The sequence below is a fragment of the Stegodyphus dumicola genome, chromosome 1 (genome assembly GCF_044657685.1).
Source record: "Stegodyphus dumicola isolate Sdum_Otavi_A_Nest chromosome 1, ASM4465768v1".
Lineage (NCBI taxonomy): Eukaryota > Metazoa > Arthropoda > Arachnida > Araneae > Eresidae > Stegodyphus > Stegodyphus dumicola.
The window spans coordinates 85,721,725-85,745,091 of NC_140768.1; the positions used below are offsets into that span (position 1 = coordinate 85,721,725).

Sequence of the window (23,367 nt, forward strand, 5' to 3'; positions counted from 1 at the left end):
TTTTAACGAAACAAAAAGATATGAAGTTTCGGAAATTTCCTTATTTATAATTCGGACACGAAACTGCATTTTAGAAAAATTTAAAGGAAGTATATTTCACAATGATGCCGCTTGTTCCCTGTCTGTGGTTTAACACTGATTATGGGTATCCTGCATATAAAATTTGCGTTAATATTTGTATGATTTTATTATATTGATGCATGCAATGGTTTGTTTATTTTAATGTGAAATTTGGTATGTGTAAAATCTTTTTAAAATTTTAATAAGTTCAAATAAAAGTGAAGATAATGGACTGCATAATTTGCCAGCTTTCTGAAGCAATTCGAAAATTTGAGATGCAGCTCATCCGATATTGTGGATTCAAACTATGATATTTCAGTATATTTCTTCCTCTGCCTGTGTTCTCAATAAGATTAGTAAATTAGATGAGTACATTCTCAACAATAGTAAAAGATCTTACTTCTTCATTGCTCGACTTTAATGCTACTTTTATCGAACTGCAGTAATCTTCAGAATTAAGGAATGAAAGCATATTATATTGAATGAAAAGTAATGTTTATTCTTGTTGTATGGAGGATTTTCTGAGAATAAATTAAGCATTTCAAAAGCTGTTATAAACTACTGTGCATCAATTGTATTGTAAAAATTGGATCATTTAAATCCCATACCTGCTTTGATAACCTAGCATATATATTTAGCATATATAGGTAATCGTAATTTAGATTCTTTGTAATAGATTTTTATAAATACCTCATTTTTAAGATCTCTGCTAGTTTTTACCTGTTTTTATGAATTTTTATTATTCATTTTAAGCAATATATATTATTTTTTTAATTTATGATATATTATACTCATTTCTTCGATTATAAGTTTCTTCTGCTACTTTCTGATGTAAATTTGGTAGCCATTATTTTAAAAGCATATATGTTTGTGTGTGCGTAATATCTTGAATTATTTAAATCTCATAATTGCTTAATGAACTGAGTTTTACTATTCACATAAAACTCCAAAAGCAGCAGTTCAGTAAATGTGACATTATTGGCTTGTTTTTTTAGAATGCTGCGTACCTTGATCAAGATCTTAAATAACGGAATCTTTGGATATTTTAACATAATGCTTTCTTAACCCTACGCTTACGGCGCGATTTGGACACATTCTGGTTATGAAAGGCGTGGCGTTTTTTATATATATATATATATATATATATATATATATATATATATATTTTCTCTATCTTAATATATTACTATTCGCATCATTATAAACAAAATTAGAGTAATGCAGAAATTTTAATAGCTTTTTTTAAATTTAAAAAAAAAAACATACAATACGGCTCACGCGATTTTAGCGTGCATGGAATAAAAATATAAAAATGTAACCAATAGTGCTCCCTTACAGTGCTATAAGCCTGCAGTGCTATCTAGGAGCAAAAAGAAAGGTAAAATATTAATAATACAATACTCTTAGCGTACACGGAAGAATAAACTTATGCACGCTATTTTCACGCGACCAGTATTACGAGACGGATTTCGTATGGCATGCAAATCGCGGGCGCCGTACTCGGAGGGTTATTTACTGCCCACCGTCGGCTACAAATTTCTCTTCCATTCTTCACATTTTATTTATAAATTAAAATCAATAAGTTAATTTTTGTTAAAAATTAGAGTACATAAAATGGTCTATTGCAATGGCCTCAAACTGGTGGTGCCAGAAGCAAATATGCGGCTCGATATATATATTTCTTGTATATACGGTGCCAAAAGTTTGTCGTTGAATCAAGTTATTGAAAAAAAGAACTAAAACAGTAAAATTTATTCGCGTACAAGTTCTGAATCCTAGAGTTGCCCAGAAAGGCTATTAATTTTGTTTTGGCATTTTGCGTTGGTTCACTATAATTGTCGGTTCACTTTTCAAATTGTTGCCACCAAATATTAGATCTTTGTATTATATTTAATGAAATTAAATAATGTAGAATCTGTATGCATGTATGTATGTTTCTCGCATTTTGATAAAACAACGGTACCTAGAGACTTCAAATATTGAATAACGTACGTTTCCACCTGAATATGGACATCTGGAAGCCCAAATTTGGAATTTCATATTTATTTTATTTCATATTTTGCAAAACTTTAACGAATTTTGGATTAACAAGCTCAACTATTTCAAAGCGAGCAATGGCAACACTGTACGAAAAAAAATTGTCTCCAGAGCACGAGACTGTATATCGGAAATTATAAAGCTATGCTCATTTTAAAATTATTTTCCGATATTGCTGTTGAACTGAATTTTTTGGCTTAAGTGCGAAGAGCATGGTATTTAATAAATAAAGGTAACACACAAAACGTTAAAAAGACGCCGCTTTGGGCGCAATGAAAAATATTATTGTTTATTTATTATTACTATTATTATTTATATTTCGATAAATATCTGTGAGGACTTAGTCACCTAAAGAAAAGATTAAAAGAGCATTTAATCGAAAGAAAGAACCGTATTATTTAACCAGGGAGAGAAGGAAAAATTATAAGTTTTTCCAAGTTCAAAAGCACAGAGAAAAATGCTTTAGAAAATACAGCTGAATGTTATTGAAATAATTTTTCAGCTAAACCATACTGGAGATAAATTACATTTTGGAAACATTATTTTCAAACATACGTTGTTGTATTATTAATTTAACTCAACATACCATTTGCACGCAGAACAGGCAGTTTTATTTAACTACGAGTAAGCTCTTGACGGCTTTTTGCCTAAGAGGAAGGATGCCTTCGTGGAGGACTTTGTAAGGGGTTCTCGCTCGTATATACGTTACGCATGAGGAAAACCACGAAAACACGCATGCAGCCACTGCTTTCTTCTGGAATCGAATCCTGCTCGAACTACCAGGTTTCAGCGACTTTACGGCTCTGCTACTGGCGATCAAAGGGCGATGTCTTTATATACACTCATGTCCATAAATTAAGGCTAATGCGAAATCAGACAAAGGAAGAGTTAGAAGCAAAACAAATTTGACCTATTTGTAAAGCTTATTTATTAAACAAAAGGTAACGAGCAAAAAAAGATGATATATGTTTGATATTATTAAAAATATTAGCGATTTTTTGTCCCTGGAGCAAATTACAAAAAAAAAAAAAAACCTATTTACAAAAAACCAATATTACATGGTTGGTATGATTGTTAATGCATTGTATGTCTCCCAGACGATGCAACACAGTCTGAACAACGCCTAGGCATGCTGAGTATCAAATTATCGATCTGATCTTGTGGGATATTACACCACTCAAAAGGCAATGCTCTCCGAAGTTCCGGTAGACATGTACGAGGAGGTTGACGGGCTGGAACTTGTCGGCCAAGCATGTCCCACACATACTCGATTGGATTCAAGTCCGGTGAGAATGCTGGTCAGTCTATACGGGTGATATCCTTCGATTGAAGGCATTCGCTTACGATGTTAGCATGGGGAGGACGGGCGTTGTCATCTATAAACACAAATTGTGCGCCCATGGCGCCCCGAAACAAACGTACATGTTGTTCCAGAATGACGTCCCGATAGATTTGCCTTGTCATGGTTCCAATTTGAACATGCAAGTCAGTTCTGGAACCTAGAATAAGTCCACCCCAAAGGAGCACTCTTGCACCACCGTAACGGTGTCGTTCAATGATGTTTTCTTGGTGGTAACGGGTACCTGGAGCTCTCCATATGAACGTCTGGCGAGAATCAGACTGCAAGCTAAACCTGGATTCGTCGGAAAACTTCACACAAGCCCACTGTTGCGGTGTCCACAATGCATGCTCTCTACTCCAGGCTAACCGCAGGCGTCAGTGAGTTGCAGTAAGTGGAATGCATCTGACAGGTCTACGAGCATATAGACCAATCTGCCCTAAGCGTCTGTACACGGTCTGCCTCGAAATTGTCGTACCAGTGGCTGAAGAGAGCTCACGAGACAGGTCTGAGGCTGTGCTCCGCATGTTTCTTTTGGCAGTAACTGCCAAATACCGGTCCTCATTCGGCGTTGTAACTCTGGGGCGACCTGTGCTGTAACGTCTACTCACATTACCATCATCTTGGAATCGTTGCCAAAGCCTGGAGATGACACTCTGGGCAGTTCCAAGTTCGTCTGATACTTCCAGTTGGGTACGCCTACATTCCAGACGGCCGATAATTCTACCACGTAAAAAATCATCCAAATGCGTCCTTTGTGTCATAACTATTCGGTTATTGCACTGAAATGCTTATAAAGCGCCTGCGAACAATTTTACTTCTTTGTCTGTATTCCTTATATATCACTCTCTTACACTCTCGTCATTGTTACGTACCATCGGTGTCATCTGGTTATTTCTTGAAATTTGCATATGATTTTTGAAGATGTGTGTAGTGATTTTACAGGTGATGTATTTATTTTAGAGTTCGATTTCCGCGTGAATTCAAATTATCCTTAATTTATGAACATGAGTGTATATTAGATATATATATGGAGTAATATATATACATATATATGCGCCCATGTATTTTCTGTCTCATTTTGTTAAAAAAAAAAAAAGAATTCGGACGGTCAACTGCGTTCAGAACGTGCAGTCGGTCCGCCTGAGTTATAGACTACTGTCTATAGTATATAAAGCAAAATAAGTGCTGAAACCTATTGTGTAATTTACATGATTTAAACCGTTTACACTCTAAGAAAGACGTCTGCTTTGGAACATATAAAATTAAATAATAAATTTTGATAGTTTGGGAATCTTTCTAAAAAAGACGTTTCGAAAACCACCATGCTAGTTGGTGGTTTTCGCGTCGTTTTTAACCAATATAAATAATTAAGTCGTCCAATAAGTAACTTTTACCTCTTCATCTGTAAAACATCGCTATATATCGTCAAGGTGGGTGCAATAATACCCGTCAGTGCCACTACATTTTTTTAATATAAAATTCCCAACTTTACCGTTTCTATATACTTTAATTTGAAACCATTTCTAATAAAGTAGTACAAGATACAAAACATGTCTTTCAGACATATTTATTGAAAACTAATCATAACTTATGTTTAGCCTCAAAAGTTTTAATTTATGGTATTTGTGGTAGTTTTGATCTTATGAAGGTGTATATTAATTGTTCGAATATTTCAACTACGAAAAATGTCTTTTTCTTCTACACCTTTTTTTTTTATACGTAGCCCATGTAAAAATTTAAGTCCCTTGTATTTTCAGTAGAAGAAGCCGAATAAGCACAATAGTCGCGTCTGAATGTTGAACTAGTTTGATTAATACTTAAACTGGAACCACGAGTCAGAGGCTATATATACTCAATAGCTGTTTAATTATATCATCTGCTTTAAATATCCTGTGTGATTTAGATTGCATTATTTTCCTTGTTTGACAAAAAACTCGTATCATAATCTTTCCCCAATAAGCTTATCCCATGTGATCAAAAATATTAAGCATTAATAATCATAGCATATGATATACTAATTTTCGCATTTTATTTCAGGGTCAAAGATGATTCAGGTAAGCTAAAACATCCTCAGTACGCATACTTGCCATTTGGTGCAGGGCCTCGAAATTGCTTGGGTATGCGCTTTGCTTTGATGGAGATAAAGGTTTGCATGGCAAACGTTCTACGGCACTACAAATTCAGAAAAGCAAAAACCACTCAGGTAATTCATTTAAATACATTATGCGAATAGATAAATACTTTTATTTATTTAAAATTTTCTTGAAATTACAACTTAGCAAAGCAAATTTAATTAAAATATAAAATATATGAACTCATTGCGAGGCGTAATGATAACTAATAACGCATTACGAGGCGTAGTATCAGTTAATATACTACTTTTTAACATAAAGCGGGATACGAAGTTGTAGCTTTTGCCTATGTTTTCTAAATTAAACGAATACTGCAAGCGCTGTTCTCACGACATATGTTTTCAGTGTGCAATTAGTTGAGCTTCATTTAGCGAAATCTGAAACAGACAGGAAAATATTTCGTCGTAACTGATACTTGTAGTAAACAACACACTCGGCAAGACCTATGAGTAGCTAAACAAACACATACGATTTGAAATGAACGTGCATATGAAAGCATTCCGTATAGCAAGATATAAATTTTGCATACATAAATTATGAAAGTTATTTACGTTAATAAAAATGTTTAAGTATAGTTAAATTCAAGAAGATTGTGTTTATAAATTTACGTTTACATTAGAAAAAAGCTATATAAACGCGTGGCTTTGATGGCATAAAATCACGTGGCTTTGATGGAGAATTACATGAGTATAACTGCTTGAAAGTGATAGTGAAAATTAACAAAATGTATTTGGTTGTATTTCTATCTTTCTTCAGCCGCAGAAATGTTGCTTGGGAATTAAAGGCGTTTAATAGAAATAGTATTTTAAAGATGTTATCATTAAATTTTTTGAAGAAAATGTATTAACGCCCCCCCCACACACATACACCAAAAAAATCTAAGACTTCAATTATCGTAGCTTTTGCTGTATTTAAAATAAAATTGTATATTCCCTTTCTAGAAAAAAGTACTGTATTCTTGAATTTTTAAATATTTAAGGAAAGCAAGTACGCGTTTGCTTTTGCAGGTAACTTAATGTTTTAAAGTCCTAAAGATAATAAACGACTGATATGTGGTCTGTTTTAGGTCTGTCAGGTGATGATTCGATTTTTCTTGACCTCGTCTCGATTTTGATAGAGAATGAATCTCCGATGGGAAGAAACCTATAGTTCACTCTCCTTTTTCCCCTGTCATTGACCCCCTCGGTAGAAATTTACGCCTGGCAGTATTTCAAGCGCTTCCATGTTCGCAAAACCGCTGTTCACAATCAAACGTTTATGCATTTTCGGCATTTGAACGCGGATCCAAGGTAATAGTAACTGGCTTCGATTTGAATCAATTAATTAATTTAGCCAGAAATAAAAAAATGACAAATGTAGATTTACATGTACCTCATTTTTTCAAGATGTTATTGCCAAAGACACCGGTTAACTGTTTTTAACTAACACTGTAGAGACATCAGGTATTTTTTTGAAAGCAGGAGAGATGAAAAATGAGCAATGTCTTCGCTGGGACTGGAAACACGGACCTCTCGAATACGCGCCGAGTGTGCTGATCACTACATCAAGAAGGCATGCTAAAAAGCGGAAGATGTACCTTATATACTACTACATTTAGAGGGCGACTGGGGATTAGGGGACCCAACAGTTAAATCCTGGTGATGTAGAGTCATCATCCACCACCCTTTTACCACCCTTTTAGTTCACGTGCCACTGTAGAGTTATTATGTTGTTTCGAAGCAGAAGAGATGAAAAATGAGCAGTGCCCTTTCCAGTCGGAACTTGGACCTCTCGAATACGCGCCGAGTGTGCTGCCCGTTACATCACGAAGACATGCTAAGAAGGTGAGTACGGCTGAAAGTAATTTAGAAAATGTGTTATTTCTAGTTAAAAATTCGGAAATTTCAGTCGCAGAAGATCCTTTTTGGTTTCGAAAACTGATGGTTATTATTTTACGTGTGGAATAATTAAGTAATCGCTTAATAATTTATGTAAGTTGCATTTAAGCATTCTTTTTAAGTGAAAATTTTGAAACTATTTTTTAACGTAAACATTTTCTTCCTTTTAGGAACCTCTGCCATTCCTCTCAGGCTATCCATTTTTAAGCGTCAAAGAGCTTCCATTATTAATAGAAAAAAGAACAGAGTTCAATGCTCCAACAGCAAGCTAGCTGGCCTCAAACTAGTCGTTTTACGAGTAGACATCGATTCTCAACGTTGTATTAAGTACCATATATCATAATTGTATTAAAATATCGCATAGAATGTATTTTATGAATATTTTTGTTGTATATTTGGCAAATTCCTATAAAGAGAAACTATATTCATTATAATGTTTTCATTTATAATGTTTCGAAAGAACCTTTATTAGCACTCTTAACTACTCTTAACTATAAAATTATGTATATAATTCAGAATTTGTTTCATAAACGACAGTATTCATTGTTCAGACCAAGAATAATTACTCATGTTGGTGTAATGTACATCCTCTTTAATTCAATTTAATTAAGATTTTCAATCTAAATAAAAAGAAAATTTTCTTGGAATTTTTAAAAACACCACAAACACTTTTATAGCGTTTAAGTTCTCAGTAGGGACTTAGAAAATATAAAATATAAGAAATTGCTTCAGTTTTCATTTCAGAACAAAATAAATATGGGAAAATGTTATAAGGGCGGTCAGATATTTGAAAACAAAGGAACGTAGATATTGAAATTTTACTAGCCCAAAGAGGCAATTTGCCCAGAAGGGCTATTCATTTCGCTTTAGGATTTTGCATCGGTTCACTATAAATATCGGTTCACTTTTCAAATTAATGCCCCCAAATATTAGAGCCCTGCACAATATTTAAAGAAATTAAAAATGAAGAATCTGCATGAATGTATGTATATTTCTCGCACCTTGAAAAACCAATGGTACCTAGAGACACCAAATTTTGAATAACGTAGTCTTCCATTAAAATGTAATCATCTGGAAGTTTAAATTTTGAATTTGTTTCATAATCTATTTCATATTTTGTCAAAGATTAAAGAATTTCTGATTAACAAACTCGATATTTTCAAAGCGAGCAATAGCAACACTGTACGGGGGGAGACATTTTTATCTTCAGCACGCAAGACTGCGTATCGAAATTCTAAAGATATGCTCTTTTAAATATTTTGTGATATTGCTGTTGAATTGAATTTTATGGTTTAAGTGCGAAGCACATGATATTTAATAACGTAACACAGAAAACGTTAAAAAACGCCCTGTAGGCGTAATGTAAAATCTGAAAGCTTTGAAATTTTTTTAAAAAAATTTTATTAATTTTTATTTCCTTATTTATTTTCTTATTTTATCCCTTAAAATTTTAGATTATACTTAGATTTTATTCTTTACCAGTGTTTTTCGAAGCTTGTTTGCTAACGCTCGACAGCATCAGAAAACACGATTTCTAAATTCCTGCGGCTTTTGTCTGTTAGCTTTCAAACTGGCAGAGAACACGTTAATGATATCGCAAATAAGTGGATAATGCAAACCATTGTGTATCAAAATTTTGTGATTTAAATTTTTATATTATTATGAAATATTTTAAATTCATTTTATTAAGGAAATATGTGAAATTGCTGAATAATTCATAAAATACATAATTGAAATATTACCCCTTATAAAAATTTTCTACAATGAGCCATTGCAGTAAAAAAAAAATTAGAAAATGTTGAATTCGTGTATATTTATGAGGAAAGAGCAAGTTTTCAGGTCTCAACTTTTACATTTCTTTGGCAATAGCTTCTTCCCCCACCTCTGAATTTCTTTTTTCAACATAACGCACTTACTTTTAAATTAGTTAAAAGCAAATCGACTAAAAATTAACAAAAACTTTACACAGAGTCGATGAATGAAATAATGCTAAAATTGGTGTGGGTGCTGCTTTTGCTTCTGGGAGTCAAGCTGAAAATGGGAACTGTGCTCTTTTTGAATCTGTTGCAATAATTAAAAAATCAAGTGAGGAATATTCATATTTGAAACTTTTCATCTAAGGGAGTAAACTTATTTATATAAGAATTATGATACCTCCAGTGCGAAGTTATTAATTTTCTATTGCGAAAACTGCTTACCTAAAAATTTCGTTCTCCTCATAATATTACAAAATTTTATGCACTGAATGAAAAGACTATTAATTGCCATAATATTTTTGTTTTCTAGTATTAAAGTTGTTTATAGTGGAGGCTTTTTAATTTTTTCTGGCCAATCGCTTTGCATTCTATCATGCTACGCTGACACAGTACTGAGCATTCGTTCAATCTGGCAGATGCGAATTCTGTCAATTGTTGCCGATCTCATGTCTGAAGATGTTCAGCATTTGTAAAAAATCGTTATTTTTATTTTTGACACCTGCTGCCAATCTGCGTCAAAAATCTTTCTTATTTTACATCTAAAATTTTGAAACTACTTTCAATATTAGGGCAGTTTACAAATAAAATGATTAAACTGAGTGACTTAATAAAAGATATTTATAACATCATATATTATGTATCAGTTATACTTCTGTACCAGTAATTCTCTATATCTGTACATATTCTGCATGTGTTATACTAGAATAAGACAAGCTTCATTCTTCTAGTGAAATATAAGTACTTTTCGAATTTTTATAGGCATACAACCTGATACATCCAACTTCATAACCTTCTAAGCACATTAAATCAAAAATGCATAAAACATCTCTAACATACTGTTGCGTTTCTACGGGTTCGTGGATTTGGAATGATTAACGACAAAACTTGACGAAGAATGAAACCACAATTTATTAGCCAGGATTACTCAGGACAGCTCCAAAAACAAGTTCACAGTCGTCAAAAAACTACGACAAACACGCTGAAACAATCAGCATAACTGGCTTCAGGCTATCCAGCTATAACGGTGAAGACAGCTTCAAGGCAAAGTACTAGAGTACTGCTCCTGACTCGGTTCGGTCGTCCTTGGAACTCAACGTACTCTCCAGTCTCTCCACGTTACAACTCGTGGTGCACTCGAAGCTAGCCTCAACGATGCACACTCTCGTTGTACAAACGTACAAACTCGCGATACCCTGACGAGACACACTACTTCGCGTACAGGCAGGGTTTATATAGCTTTTGGTGTGCCTTCGAGAACAGTCTGGGCCAAATCGGTAAGAATTTGTTCTAGAATGTTCTCCATCCGTCCATGGCATATCGCCGATTTTGTCTCCAAATGGACGATTTCGCTCCAAATATGGCAACCCTGCCCTTCCCTTGCCATTTTCTGGAAATTTTAAACCCGCCTTGCAGGGAGGCTACCTTTACTACTCTTTAATACATTGAGAAACTTACGATACTGTAAATCAATCGGAGTAAAACCTATTATACAAACTGTTAATACGGATAATATATGTATATATATATATATATAAATTAATATTAGTTTGCGTTTGTACTTTGTGTTCATAAAAGTTCTCCATGGAACAAAATGCCGAACTGAAATTTATTTATTATGCATTAATAACTTTAATACAAAATATTCCATACATTTATATAGAGAATTCAGTGTGATAGAAGCATTAATAATTCTTCAGAACCAGCCATGAAGATCATAACAGTAATTCGATTAATTATTGTTGAATTATCAAAGACCCGCCCGTTTGTACACAAAAGTATGAAAAATGCGCCCTTTTCTATGATCAACAATGCGGTTAATTTGATTAAAATATTACAGAATGACTTTTTTAAACTCATGTTAAAGTTGTCAAACAAAAGTTAAAGTAGCCAAGTAAGGTTAAAATGAAATATAAAAATTGCCAAATGACAGAGCAATGTTACTAAGTAAGGGATTAAGTCACCAAGCAACCTGGTTTGGGTTTTAGTTGAATCATTTGTAAATTTATAATTTAACTTAACCAGTTATTTATAATTTCAGCCTTTAATTTGCCTCTCCAGTATATGAATGAGTTTGATAGTATTTAAACTGATATTTTTATAGTTTTAAGACAGAGCGCATTTATGACTTGCTCATTCATGCTACGTTTAGCTTCTGCAAGTTTTGATAGTTTTAATTACTCAGCTTTGCGTTATTTTGCTACCGACAAACTTATTTTGAAGCTCTGGTTAGAATTGCGAAGCCAGCTTAGAGTAGATTTAACTTGTATAGTCTTTGACTATTATTTACGACTTAATTTGAAACTGACATGGCTGACAGATGATTTTGTAGTAATATACAGATTGTTTAGCCAGTGGAAGGAAATAGTGTTTACTAACGCAGTAATAATAAAGAAAAAGATGTTGATTTACTTCCGACAGGAAAATAGTTGTCACACGAATGGCCTTAGTTGTCTACAAAATACTTTCTGAATGCAGAAGAAACAGATTTATAATATCGTACGTTGCTTCAAACTGCATATTAATATAAAAGTGAAAATTCAAAACGCTGCAAAATATTGAAAGTTATGCTGTGTCAATATGTGTTGTTAAAAAAAATAACGAAAACTGTTTGTAATCGTGAAAAGAGAAAAATGTCCGTAATACTTTCAAAACGTAAAGAGTTTATTGATGCAATATTGATGTAATTGAAGGCGTGGGTGACGTTAGTACTTTTTAATCAATGATGTCTGAAATGGGATAGCAAACCGGAGAATGGTATCTTTTTCCTTTTTAACAACTCAAAATGTAAATACTTTTCTGAAGCAAATTGAAATTATGTACTTACTAACGAACATCACATCCCTAATTCAACCATGTGATCAACGGATTTTTAAAGCGATGAAAGAATATTATTGATTGAGACAAGTATTAGACTCCTAGACTTGATGTATTGCGTTTATCAAGATGTCCTGGAACCGTGTCTCAGGAAAAACAGTTCAGAACCGCTTTAAATTTATTAGCCTTGCAATAAATAATGAAACAGAGAAAAATGAGAATGAATAAGTAACATTTCCAATTAACATGAATTGTGGAGAATTTTAAAAGGAAGAATATTGATGAAAAAATTCTAGTTGTAACGTTGATGATAGAATAACATATCAGCCACTCGTTTTATGAAATAAATCCAAGCATGTCATGTGATAAACTTTCTGAAGATAATGGTAATACTGATGAAATCCGTGGATTCTTTACATATGCTGATATGAGGAATTCCCTTCGAGAATTAAGATTAAGGGAACAGCTGGGATTAAATAATTTCCAGAGACATAATGAAGAGTTCATAAATGGACTTAAAACGTTTTTGAAAATAAGATATTCATAAAATTATGAACAGTTCATAAGCGAACTTTTGCATTTAAAGTACATATTCATATGTTTCTAGTCGCATTACATGAAATTAGTTAAATTCCATTGCTAATTTGAAGTGCAAATTGTTTTCGTCTTTTAATGTTATTATTCGTTTAATTTTATCAAAAATAGCCGTGGAAAAACGTGATCACATTAAAGCGGCGTCTACGTCTTTGAACTCAGTACGTTTTCAGTGATCTCCATTTATTTATTAGTTACTCCAAATTACGAGTTATTACTCAGGGAAACTTTTAGCCAATATTTAGTTTCATTAAAAATAGGCAATGAAGATGATCTGAAACAGCAAATTTATTTTGTGTTACCAATATTAATTTGTTTACGTTATTTTTTATATGTTTTGTTTTAACGGAAGGTTTTTGCGTTTGTTTTTTATTAAAGCATAATAAGCATCCCCTTAACACTGGTCCGGCGAATTGCTAAATGGACTGTAACTCTTATTAAACAACTAATTAAAAAACTAAACTACTTTATTTTATCTTTTTCATTTTAGTCGTCTGTGGAAGACACTCGGGCAACCACACGCACTCCGCTTTGTCAATGAAGCCCCCCCCAAAAAAAACAATAATATTCTTTTTAGTTTAACAGTGGTGATGGCAGCACCATCTCACTTCAAAGGGATTTAACAAACACAACTTATTGATTTACGAGGAATATATTCAGAAATTGAATTTTGTATTTTTAAAACATTTTTCCTCCATTGCTTAAAATGTTCCCATAAAATTCTTTGCATTATTTGTTAAAACGTTTCTTCCGGAGATATAGGTATAAAAAATATATTTAAGGAAATAAAAGCATGTAGTGTTCCTTCACGAATGTATTGTGTGTTGCTAAATTTTGTGCAATATTTTTCCTTTAAGAATCTACAAATTAAAGACATTATATCAGATCGTGAAATAAGGAGGCTTCATTCGTATTAAATTGGAGAAAGACTTTATATCCGGATTCAGAAGCGGATGCGCCGTTTAAAGAGGTTTCCATTCTATATCGCAGTATTTATCTTCGCTGTCGATAAAGAACAGACATGGGCAGATAAATGAAATCAAAGACCATGGAGATGCTTTTATTAAGATAACTGTATTAATAATTAAATAAAAGATCAGAAATTAATTGCGTCGTCAAAGGGTAACTTTTTCTCCCATTAGTATTGTTTCATCATTTCCTGTTATTGGAGCTAGCAGAAATATTTTGTATTTAAGAGCTGTCGTTGTTGGGGAAACATTAAGTTCCACATTGAGGAGAGATTTCAGTTCTATTCCTGCACTCTGTTTGGAATAAAGTATCAAATATGTGGTTACCAATTGTTGCTTCAGTTGCTGTCCTTGCCGTCGCTCTAATATTACGGTAAGTAAAATCTCACATTAGTAAGTATATGTATAGTATCTTGATTTACTGCGCTTCGGTTTATTGTGTTTAGTAGATACTCCGCTTGTTTACTAACCTAAGGCTTTTTTACAATCTGTTATCGAGCCAAATGATCGGCTGCATGATGTTAGCTGCTTTTATTCACTTACGATCTTTTATATGTATTTTTCCATTTAATATCCACAATATTTAAAACGTTTGCAACATAAATTCACCCTTTATAAAATTAAACAGTAGATTATATGGTAACGTATAAATGCTCTGAGTCTAATACCCTTTTTAAAGTATAATTATACTGTGTGTGTGTGTGATTATGGTAAAGCCTCGAGAGCTATCTGCCTAAGGGGAGGGATGCCTTCCTGGAGGACTTTCTAAGGGAAACTGGCTCGTATACACGTTACACATGGGAAAAACCACGAAAACGCCCATGCAGCCAGCCCGTTCGCGGGATTCGAACCTCGAACCGAACTACCAGTGTTCAGCGACTTTACCGCTCGGCCGCTGGTGGGCCCCAGTATAAGTATACAAAATTTATTATTTCTTAAGCTCTCGAATATGTCCCAATACCTGATACTTTGTATATCATAATAATTTATAAATACAATAGAATAGGATTAAATTGAGTATTTAAAAATTCTGATATGTACACCACATGACTTCCTTGAACGGAATATTAATTTATACGCATTTTTTTCATTTCATTTAAACTTATTGACTAAGGCAAAAAAAAAAAAAAAAAAAAAAAAGGGGGGGGAGGAAAAAGAAACAGTTTTTGCAGACGATTCAGTATTTCTCATTCAATTAATTCAGCTTTCACTTCGCGATAAGCCAAAAATACATAAAAACTCAAAATATCTATATTAAAAATTAAGAAGTAAATTTTAAACAATTATTTCCTCGAATAAATTCTAGAACGGATTAAGCATGACTTAATTCGCAATAATAAAAGAAGGCGTTATTTTTGTTGTTGCGAAATTTACTTTCTCTAGATTGGCAACAAATCCACAATTCTTCTAAGTTTAAAATGTAAACAAATAGAATAGGATTGAATTGAGTATTTAAAATTTCTGATGTGTACACCACATGACTTCCTTGAACGGAATATTAAATTATACGCATTTTTTTTTTCATTTCATTGAAACTTATTGAATTGAATTAAACTTACTTCGCCGATAGCGCATAAACCACAATAGAATAAAAACACTCCTTAAAATTCACAATATTTGTTTACCACAGCGACACTCTGGCGCTAGGTTCATTTAACAGCATTACATTTCATAACTGAGAATGCATAAAATTTATATCATCTAAAGAATTATCTAATCGTTGTCACATGTTCTATTCAAATACTATAATAAATCTAAAACGATGTATAAAAGAAACTAAGCAAAAAAAGAAAAACGAAAAGGAAAAAGAAACAGATTTTACAGACGATTCAGTATTTCTCATTCAATTAATTCAGCTTTCTTTTCGCCACAAGGCAAAAATAGATAAAAACTCAAAATATCTATATTAAAAATTAAGAAGTAAATTTTAAACAATTATTTCCTCGAATAAATTCTAGAATGAATTCAGCATGATTTAATTCGCAATAATAAAAAGAAGGCGTTATTTTTGTTGTTGCGAAGCTTACTTTCAGTAGATTGGCAACAAATCCTATATTCTTCTAAGTTTAAAATGTAAACAAATATGACTCCCATGGCAAAAATAATTAGGCATAGCGGCACTTAAACAGCTTTTAAATTGTTGATAATTCTACAAATATTGCATGCAGTTTGTAGGGTTTATATTTATTTTAACTAACATTTATTTTAAGTTTAAACTATCTTTCCTGTCAAGCCTTACTTTCCCCTGGAACTGCCAATGCCAGAATATGTAAATTTGAGTAGAACGCGCAAGGATTCAAATTATCAGCGGAAGTAGTATGATTTAAATAGAAGGAAACGAGTTCGGTGAGAGAGTTATTCTTACTTAGCGAGCGCGGAGGTAGAAATCGAGAATTGAAGCACCCCGCGTTGCGGCCTATGTGCTTGGCGGGAAGTAGTTGCAATTGTTCCAGTGAGCTTCAAGTCTGCTGAATTAGCTGCGGCTTTTGTAAAACGCGGTGAGTTAGTTATTTTAGAGAGCCTCGTAGTTAGAATATTGTCTTTACTTTCTTTTCAGGTTCTTATTTTTATTTTGACTGCCGAGTTGGCACCGTTTGTAAGCGTCAAGAGAACGCAATTGTAATTCATTACGTTGAATAAAAAGGGACTTAAACCCTTTACAAGACTCTGTGGTTTATACAAGCTTTCACAGTCACCCTTGGTTGCGTGCAAGTTGTAGGCGTGCAACGTTATATTGGCGCCCGAACACTTATCGAACTGAAATGGCCGAAAACTGGATGGAAGCCGCTGTACAACACCAAGAAATGACAACTCAGTTAGAAGGATTTGGATACCTGGTCCAGACTTTGAGAGCATCAATCAAGCCAAACGTCTATTTCGACGGAAAAAAATCGGTGTCCGTATTTTTAGAAGGTATAGAAAACCACTTTCAGCTCTACCCTGTGCCTGAAAGACAAAAAGTCGCCATCGCCACATCAGCACTAAGAGGACAGGCCGCGCTATGGTGGAAAAATATAGGCAAATTTCTTCTAGGTGAATTTGGAAGCCCAACGTATACTTTTGAAAATTTCAAAAAATCGTTAGTAAAGGCCTTCCCCATAGTGAAAGATCGCGCACGGCTGGAAGCCGAGCTATATAGTTTCTATCAACGGGATACAGCACAATTGACGGATTTTATTTTACGAAAAATCAAACTAACGGATATGTTGTATGGGAAAAAACCCGATGCGGAGATAATTGAAATAATATTACCAAGATTGTTACCCGCTGTCCAAGACTACTTTGAAATTAGAAACCCAAGCACATTGCAGGAACGTTTCGAATTGGAGGTGAAATTTCAAAATCGCAGAATAGCGGAAAGAGCGAGAGGGGAAACATATTCTCAAAGTACCAGAAGGAAGGAGGAAACCAGAAATGGAAATCGCTCATATGGGGGAAAGAACTATCAAGCTAACGCATCGAAACTCGAAGGTCAAGGCCCAAAAAGAAAATTTGAAAATAAGCATCCGCGTACCCAGAAGACACAGATTGAAAGGAAAGCTTTAAACGACTAGAGGGGCCTGTGAAAGGGAGGGTCCAGACCCCGGAAGTTTTAGAAAAACCCTCAAATAGACATCTAAATACAGTCATCGTAAAAAACTCACAGCTACCAATTATACAAGTCCTGGTTGGCGATGTACCAGTAGAAGCCCTCATCGATACAGGAGCAGAAGGAAATTTCATGAGTGAAAAGTTCTTCAAAAAGAATTTTTTTAGGATACGACTCTTTAACAGATAAAAGAGGAAAATCTCAAAGTATTAATTTTTGTGGTGAAACACCTCCAACACTCTCTTATTTTAGGTATGGACTTTTTAAGGGCCGCGTGGGCCAAATTAAATTTTCAAGATAGTTCCGTGGTGCTGGAGATGGACCAGAGGGTGGTGGAACCGGTGGAGACACCTGAATTGGACCTTAGCCATTTGAATGACCAGGAAAGTAAAGCAATACAGCAAGTGGTGAGTAATTTTTCTCATTTGTTTTCACAAAAACCGGGAAACTGTCAGATCGTGACTCACAAGATTCAATTAAATGCCGAAAAACCTTGTAGGACTAAACCTTACCGCTATGACAAACAAAAAGACGTAATCATCGAAGAACATATTCAGGAGATGTTAAAGAATAAAATAATAACGCCCATAAATAGTGAATACGCGAGTCCAGTAGTAATATGTAGGAAAAAGAACGAGTTTCCTCCTTCGGATAAAAGGGCTTGGAGGTTTGCTATCGATTATAGAAAACTAAATAGCATAACTAAATTCCCAGTTTACCCTTTGCCGGTTATAGACGAGATCATTAGACAGATCAAATCAACAAGATATATGTCTACTTTGGACTTAACGTCTGGCTACTATCAAATAGCTATGAGACCCGAAGATATACATAAAACCGCGTTTATAACAAAATCGGGCACTTATGCATTTTTACGCATGCCTTTTGGGTTGTGTGGGGCCCCATCAACATTCCAGAGAGCTATGGACATTGTTCTAAAGCCTGTCCTAGGAAAATCAACTTTAATTTATCTAGATGATATAATTATAACGAGTAGTACGTTGGAACAACACGTTAATGACCTCGGACAAGTTTTTAAATTATTAAAAGAGGCCGGTCTTACAATTAACGCCTCAAAATGCAAGTTCGCAACTAAAGAACTTAAATATCTCGGTTATAAAATTTCGCAAAAGGGTATAGAAACGCAAGATTCAAAAATAAAAGCTATTAAGAATTTCCCACCGCCCAACACCGCCAAGAAACTTTCGTCTTTCCTTGGACTATGTTCTTACTATCGATCTTTCATAAAAGATTTCGCTAATATTGTTGAACCACTCTTAGTAATCAAAAGAAAAAAGAGTAAATTTACGTGGACAGCTGAAGCTAACACAGCTTTTGAAAGATTAAAAGAAGCGCTTATTAATGCCCCTGTTTTAAAATTCCCTGAGGGGGATGAAAACCTGGAAATTGCGGCAGATGCATCAGACTATGAGGTGGGTGCGGTTCTTATGCAAAATAACCATCCGCTGGCATTTTTTAGTAAAACATTGAATCAAACACAAAGGAATTATACAGCTACAGAAAGAGAAACATTAGCCGTATTAATGGCTGTACACAAATTTCGAGTTTATTTCGGCAAATCGCCAGTAACAGTCTTTTCGGATCATGCGGCTGTTGGTAGACTTTACTCGGGAAAAAACCTAACGCCCAGGTTAATAAGATGGGCTTTAAAACTCCAAGAATATAATATCACAATAAAATACCGGGTAAGGAAAACAATATAGCTGACGCACTTTCTCGTATAAAACTGGACGATGAAGGTAATGAACTTAAATGCGCTGTGTTGACTTCAAAAATTTTAGATTCTAGAGATACGGTTATTACTGAACTGAAAGCTGATCCTGAATTTGGAAATATCTATGCTTATTTGAAAGACCCCGAAAGCTTTGAGCACACAGATATCGATGCGATAAGAAATAGAGCAAAAAACTATGAAATAATAGATAATTTATTATTCTATACGAAAACAACAAACGAAAATCTTGAGTATAAGCCAGTCATCCCAGCCTCGCTTCGATTAAGCATTTTGAAGGAGTTGCACGAAAAAAAAACAGCGGGCCACCTCGGGGTCAGAAAGACTTTAAAAAGGGTACGCGAGGCGGTATATTTCCCGCAATTATACAAAATAGTAACGGCGTATGTCAGGTCCTGCAATCAATGTCAGTTAATAAATGATATTAATTACAGCCCGGCCGGGTACTTAAATAGCATTCGCGCTACATTTCCGAATGAAATTTCAGGCATAGATCTCCTTTGTCCCTTCCCCCAGAGCGAGTTAAATAAAAATCGTTTTCTTTTAGTAATAGTAGATCATTTTTCAAAATGGATAGAAATTGTTCCACTTAAACGCGCGTCAGCCAAAACAGTCGCAGATGCATTCTTACACAGATACATTTTAAAATACGGTGCACCGATAAAAGTCATTAGCGATAACGGAAAACAATTCATTAGTCAAATATTTGAAAACATATGCAATGGACTTGATATACGCCATATCAAAATGGTTCCGTATAGACCACAGGCTAACATAGCAGAAAGAGTTAATAAAAACATTGTAAAAATAATTCGCAGTTACGTTAGCACACATCACAAGCGCTGGGATGGCTACATAAATGAATTAGCTTATGCTTTAAGAACGGCACATCATGATACTACGGGAAAAACTCCAGCAGAATTATTTTTAGGCAGAAAGTTAATTACGCCTTTAGATAAATTATTCTTTGTGCAACAAAGAGAGCAGGAATTTAGACAAAAGGACGTGCAAAAACTAATTGATCAGGCGCTTAAAACTTCGGATACGGCAAGAAATAGACAAAAGTTATATTACGATAGAAAACGCCGTGAAGCAGATTTTAAAGTTGGGGATAAAGTATTGAAACGGAAATTTTCTTTATCAAGTGCCCCAGACAATTTTATGGCAAAGCTAGCTCCAAAGTTTGAAGGCCCCTATGTAATTCAGGAAATCAAAGGGGTAGTATTATATCTTAAGAACGAGAGAGGGGAAATCTGTAAAGCAAGTCCCGACCAGGTGAAAAAATACTATAATCCAAATGATTTTGAAATCCTTAAAAGTTTCTTGCAGGACTCAAGTCTAAACGAAGTAGAAGGTCCAGAAATAACAACAACTATTCCACCACCCAAGAAGCAGAGAACTGAAGAGAGACCTAGCCCTTCTACAACCCGGACGTCGGTATCAAAAAGAAAAAATGAGTTTCAAACTCCGGCGTTTAAGAAAAACAAAAATACAGATGAACCGGGTAAAGAAACCGTGGTAAAGACGAAAACACCACCTACAAAAGATAAAAGGAGAAATTACACATCAAGGAGAACGCGCACACGGCCACAGAGTCAGGTGCCAGCAAGGCCGCCGTTCCGGAAACTGAAACGCCAACAGCAGGCACAAAAATACGACGAACAGAAGAAATTCAAGAAGGACTCCAGACCGGAGGACGTCACGACCAGCCGTCCCAGGCAGAAACGCAAAGGACAACAACCAGACGATTACTCCGTCAAGAGACCAGCATGTAGAGGACGCAAAAGAAAGAACAACGGGGACGCCAATCGGAGATCAATAAGGAGAAGATTGACATCCATGACACCTCTAACTTGGGATCAATTTTGTCAAAAACGAATGACGGAGTTTCAAGCATCGAAAACTCAAAGATAAGTTAAAACCTTCTATAAATTCTTTTTCTCTTTTGTTCCGAAATGTTATGCATAAGTACGAAGTTCTATGTTTTGACGAAAGTCAATATGTCTCGGTTGAGACTTAGTTTTGTTTTACTTTATTTAGCTAAGGCAAAAGTATTATTTTCTTTAAGTGTAAAAGCTAAAAACAAGCATTTTCTGTTGGTCGAAAGACTAATTTTGTTATGTTAAAGCCAAAATTTGGCCGGAGATAAAAATAACTTCGTATTCTTGTACTAATAAGAATTTTAGTTCCAGTGCCGCCAGCTTGGCGAAGAATGAGTAAAGTAAAAATTTATTTTCTCTTATTCATTTTATGGTAAATTGTAAAAAGCATATGTATTAAACTTTTGTAAATGTATGTAAATACTTGCATGTTATGTAAAAGTAGAATTTAGTCTAGAAGCATAAAATTGTCGATGCTAAAAGTGAATGCTTAAAAGCAATGAAGTCAAAATTTAAGTAGTAAATTGTAGATAAAGTCATGCTTTAGAGCGAAAGCCTGCATGTTTAAAGATGAATGAGGGGGAAGTTAGAATGAATGTGTTTTGTAGGGTTCTCCACCTACATTTGAATTTTTAAGAATATTAAAGTAGCTCATTGAGTTGTAGAATGTCGAGTAAGGTGTGTCTATTTGGTTGTTGAATTCTAACAAATCATGGTGGTTAGGGGAAGTGTTGTAAGACTAAAACACGAATATTCCCGTTTGACACCACACATGGTGGAGAGCCAGGGTAAAGTTAAATTAATGCTTGAAAAATTGAATGAATGTGAAGTAAGCAATAACTAAGAAAAACGAATCGTTAAAAACAAAAATGTATTGTGTCAAGAAAGTGTAAATTATAATGTATGTAGAAAGATACTGATACTTATTCCTTCCAGATGCTGGAAGGAAAGACCAAGATTGATTGATGAAGTCCAGGAAAAGTTGCTGTAAGAAGAAAGCTTTGTAACAAGCAAAAGAATTTTAGTATATAATTCTTACATAAGATTTTTTTTGTGTAAACGAGGCTTTCGCCAGTTAGTTCAGAATTAGATAAACTTACAACAGGTCGTTTGTAGGACCTGCTTCCAAGTTTTCCAAATTCTGGCAGCGGCAAATGTAGGGTTTATATTTATTTTAACTAACATTTATTTTAAGTTTAAACTATCTTTCTTGTCAAGCCTTACTTTCCCCTGGAACTGCCAATGCCAGAATATGTAAATTTGAGTAGAACGCGCAAGGATTCAAATTATCAGCGGAAGTAGTATGATTTAAATAGAAGGAAACGAGTTCGGTGAGAGAGTTATTCTTACTTAGCGAGCGCGGAGGTAGAAATCGAGAATTGAAGCACCCCGCGTTGCGGCCTATGTGCTTGGCGGGAAGTAGTTGCAATTGTTCCAGTGAGCTTCAAGTCTGCTGAATTAGCTGCGGCTTTTGTAAAACGCGGTGAGTTAGTTATTTTAGAGAGCCTCGTAGTTAGAATATTGTCTTTACTTTCTTTTCAGGTTCTTATTTTTATTTTGACTGCCGAGTTGGCACCGTTTGTAAGCGTCAAGAGAACGCAATTGTAATTCATTACGTTGAATAAAAAGGGACTTAAACCCTTTACAAGACTCTGTGGTTTATACAAGCTTTCACAGTCACCCTTGGTTGCGTGCAAGTTGTAGGCGCGCAACGTTATAAGTTTACTAAAGGCATAAAAACCTTACCCGGAAAATAAGAACAGTATAATTCACTCAATTTTAAAGCAAAAAAAATGCATAGTTTACAAACATATAAGAATAAAGAAACTGAGATCACTGAGCCTAGTAACATAGTGAATCTATATCTATATATATTTATATAATTTTGGTGCAGATGATTGCAACCAAAATACTAGGTGCGCATCTACATGTTATAGCAGTCCTATACACACAATTTAAACGTTCTGACGCTGCTCATTTTTGAGTTATGCGAAATACGTACGTACGTACGCACAGATGCCACTAACATTTCTCTTTATAATTCATTTAAATCAGTTTTATATTTTCTTGGGGGAGGAAAGAATCCTTTATTCTGTCCTTAGGTACAGATGTCATGCAAAAAATCGTTAAATTGCATTCGATGGCGGTCAAAATGGATATTTTCGTTAAAGAATGATACCAGAAGTTTTTCGCGATTACAGTAATTATCCTTTTTACTTCGTACAAAGAAGTAAAAACAATATGCCTGTTTCTTCATAAATTTTTCCTTATTATATTTTTAACAATTATAGGAAAATTTTAGAAAATAGAGCAAAATAAAATATATTTTATGTCCGTAGTACGCT

The 23,367-nt window shown here is 34.3% G+C and overlaps 2 protein-coding genes and 1 long non-coding RNA gene across 5 annotated transcripts in view; 2 read left to right on the top strand and 1 right to left on the bottom strand.

The window, feature by feature from the left end:
• The window catches only part of LOC146999133 (cytochrome P450 3A11-like), a 47,685-nt gene extending 39,803 nt beyond the window's left edge, over positions 1–7,882 (top strand). For both annotated transcript variants that reach the window (XM_085817354.1, XM_085817357.1), the window contains exons 13-14: positions 5,477–5,642; positions 7,619–7,882. In XM_085817354.1, coding sequence (XP_085673480.1) covers positions 5,477–5,642; positions 7,619–7,720 — 268 coding nt within the window. In that variant the 3' untranslated portion in view covers positions 7,721–7,882. The remainder of the gene's footprint in view (positions 1–5,476; positions 5,643–7,618) is intronic.
• Positions 1–23,367, bottom strand: part of LOC146999132 (uncharacterized) — a 228,634-nt gene that overhangs the window by 116,804 nt on the left and 88,463 nt on the right. The gene's annotated exons all lie outside the window — the stretch shown is intronic.
• The window catches only part of LOC146999134 (cytochrome P450 3A31-like), a 79,654-nt gene continuing 70,171 nt past the window's right edge, over positions 13,885–23,367 (top strand). The window contains exon 1 of the mRNA XM_085817370.1: positions 13,885–14,173. Coding sequence (XP_085673496.1) covers positions 14,118–14,173 — 56 coding nt within the window. The 5' untranslated portion in view covers positions 13,885–14,117. The remainder of the gene's footprint in view (positions 14,174–23,367) is intronic.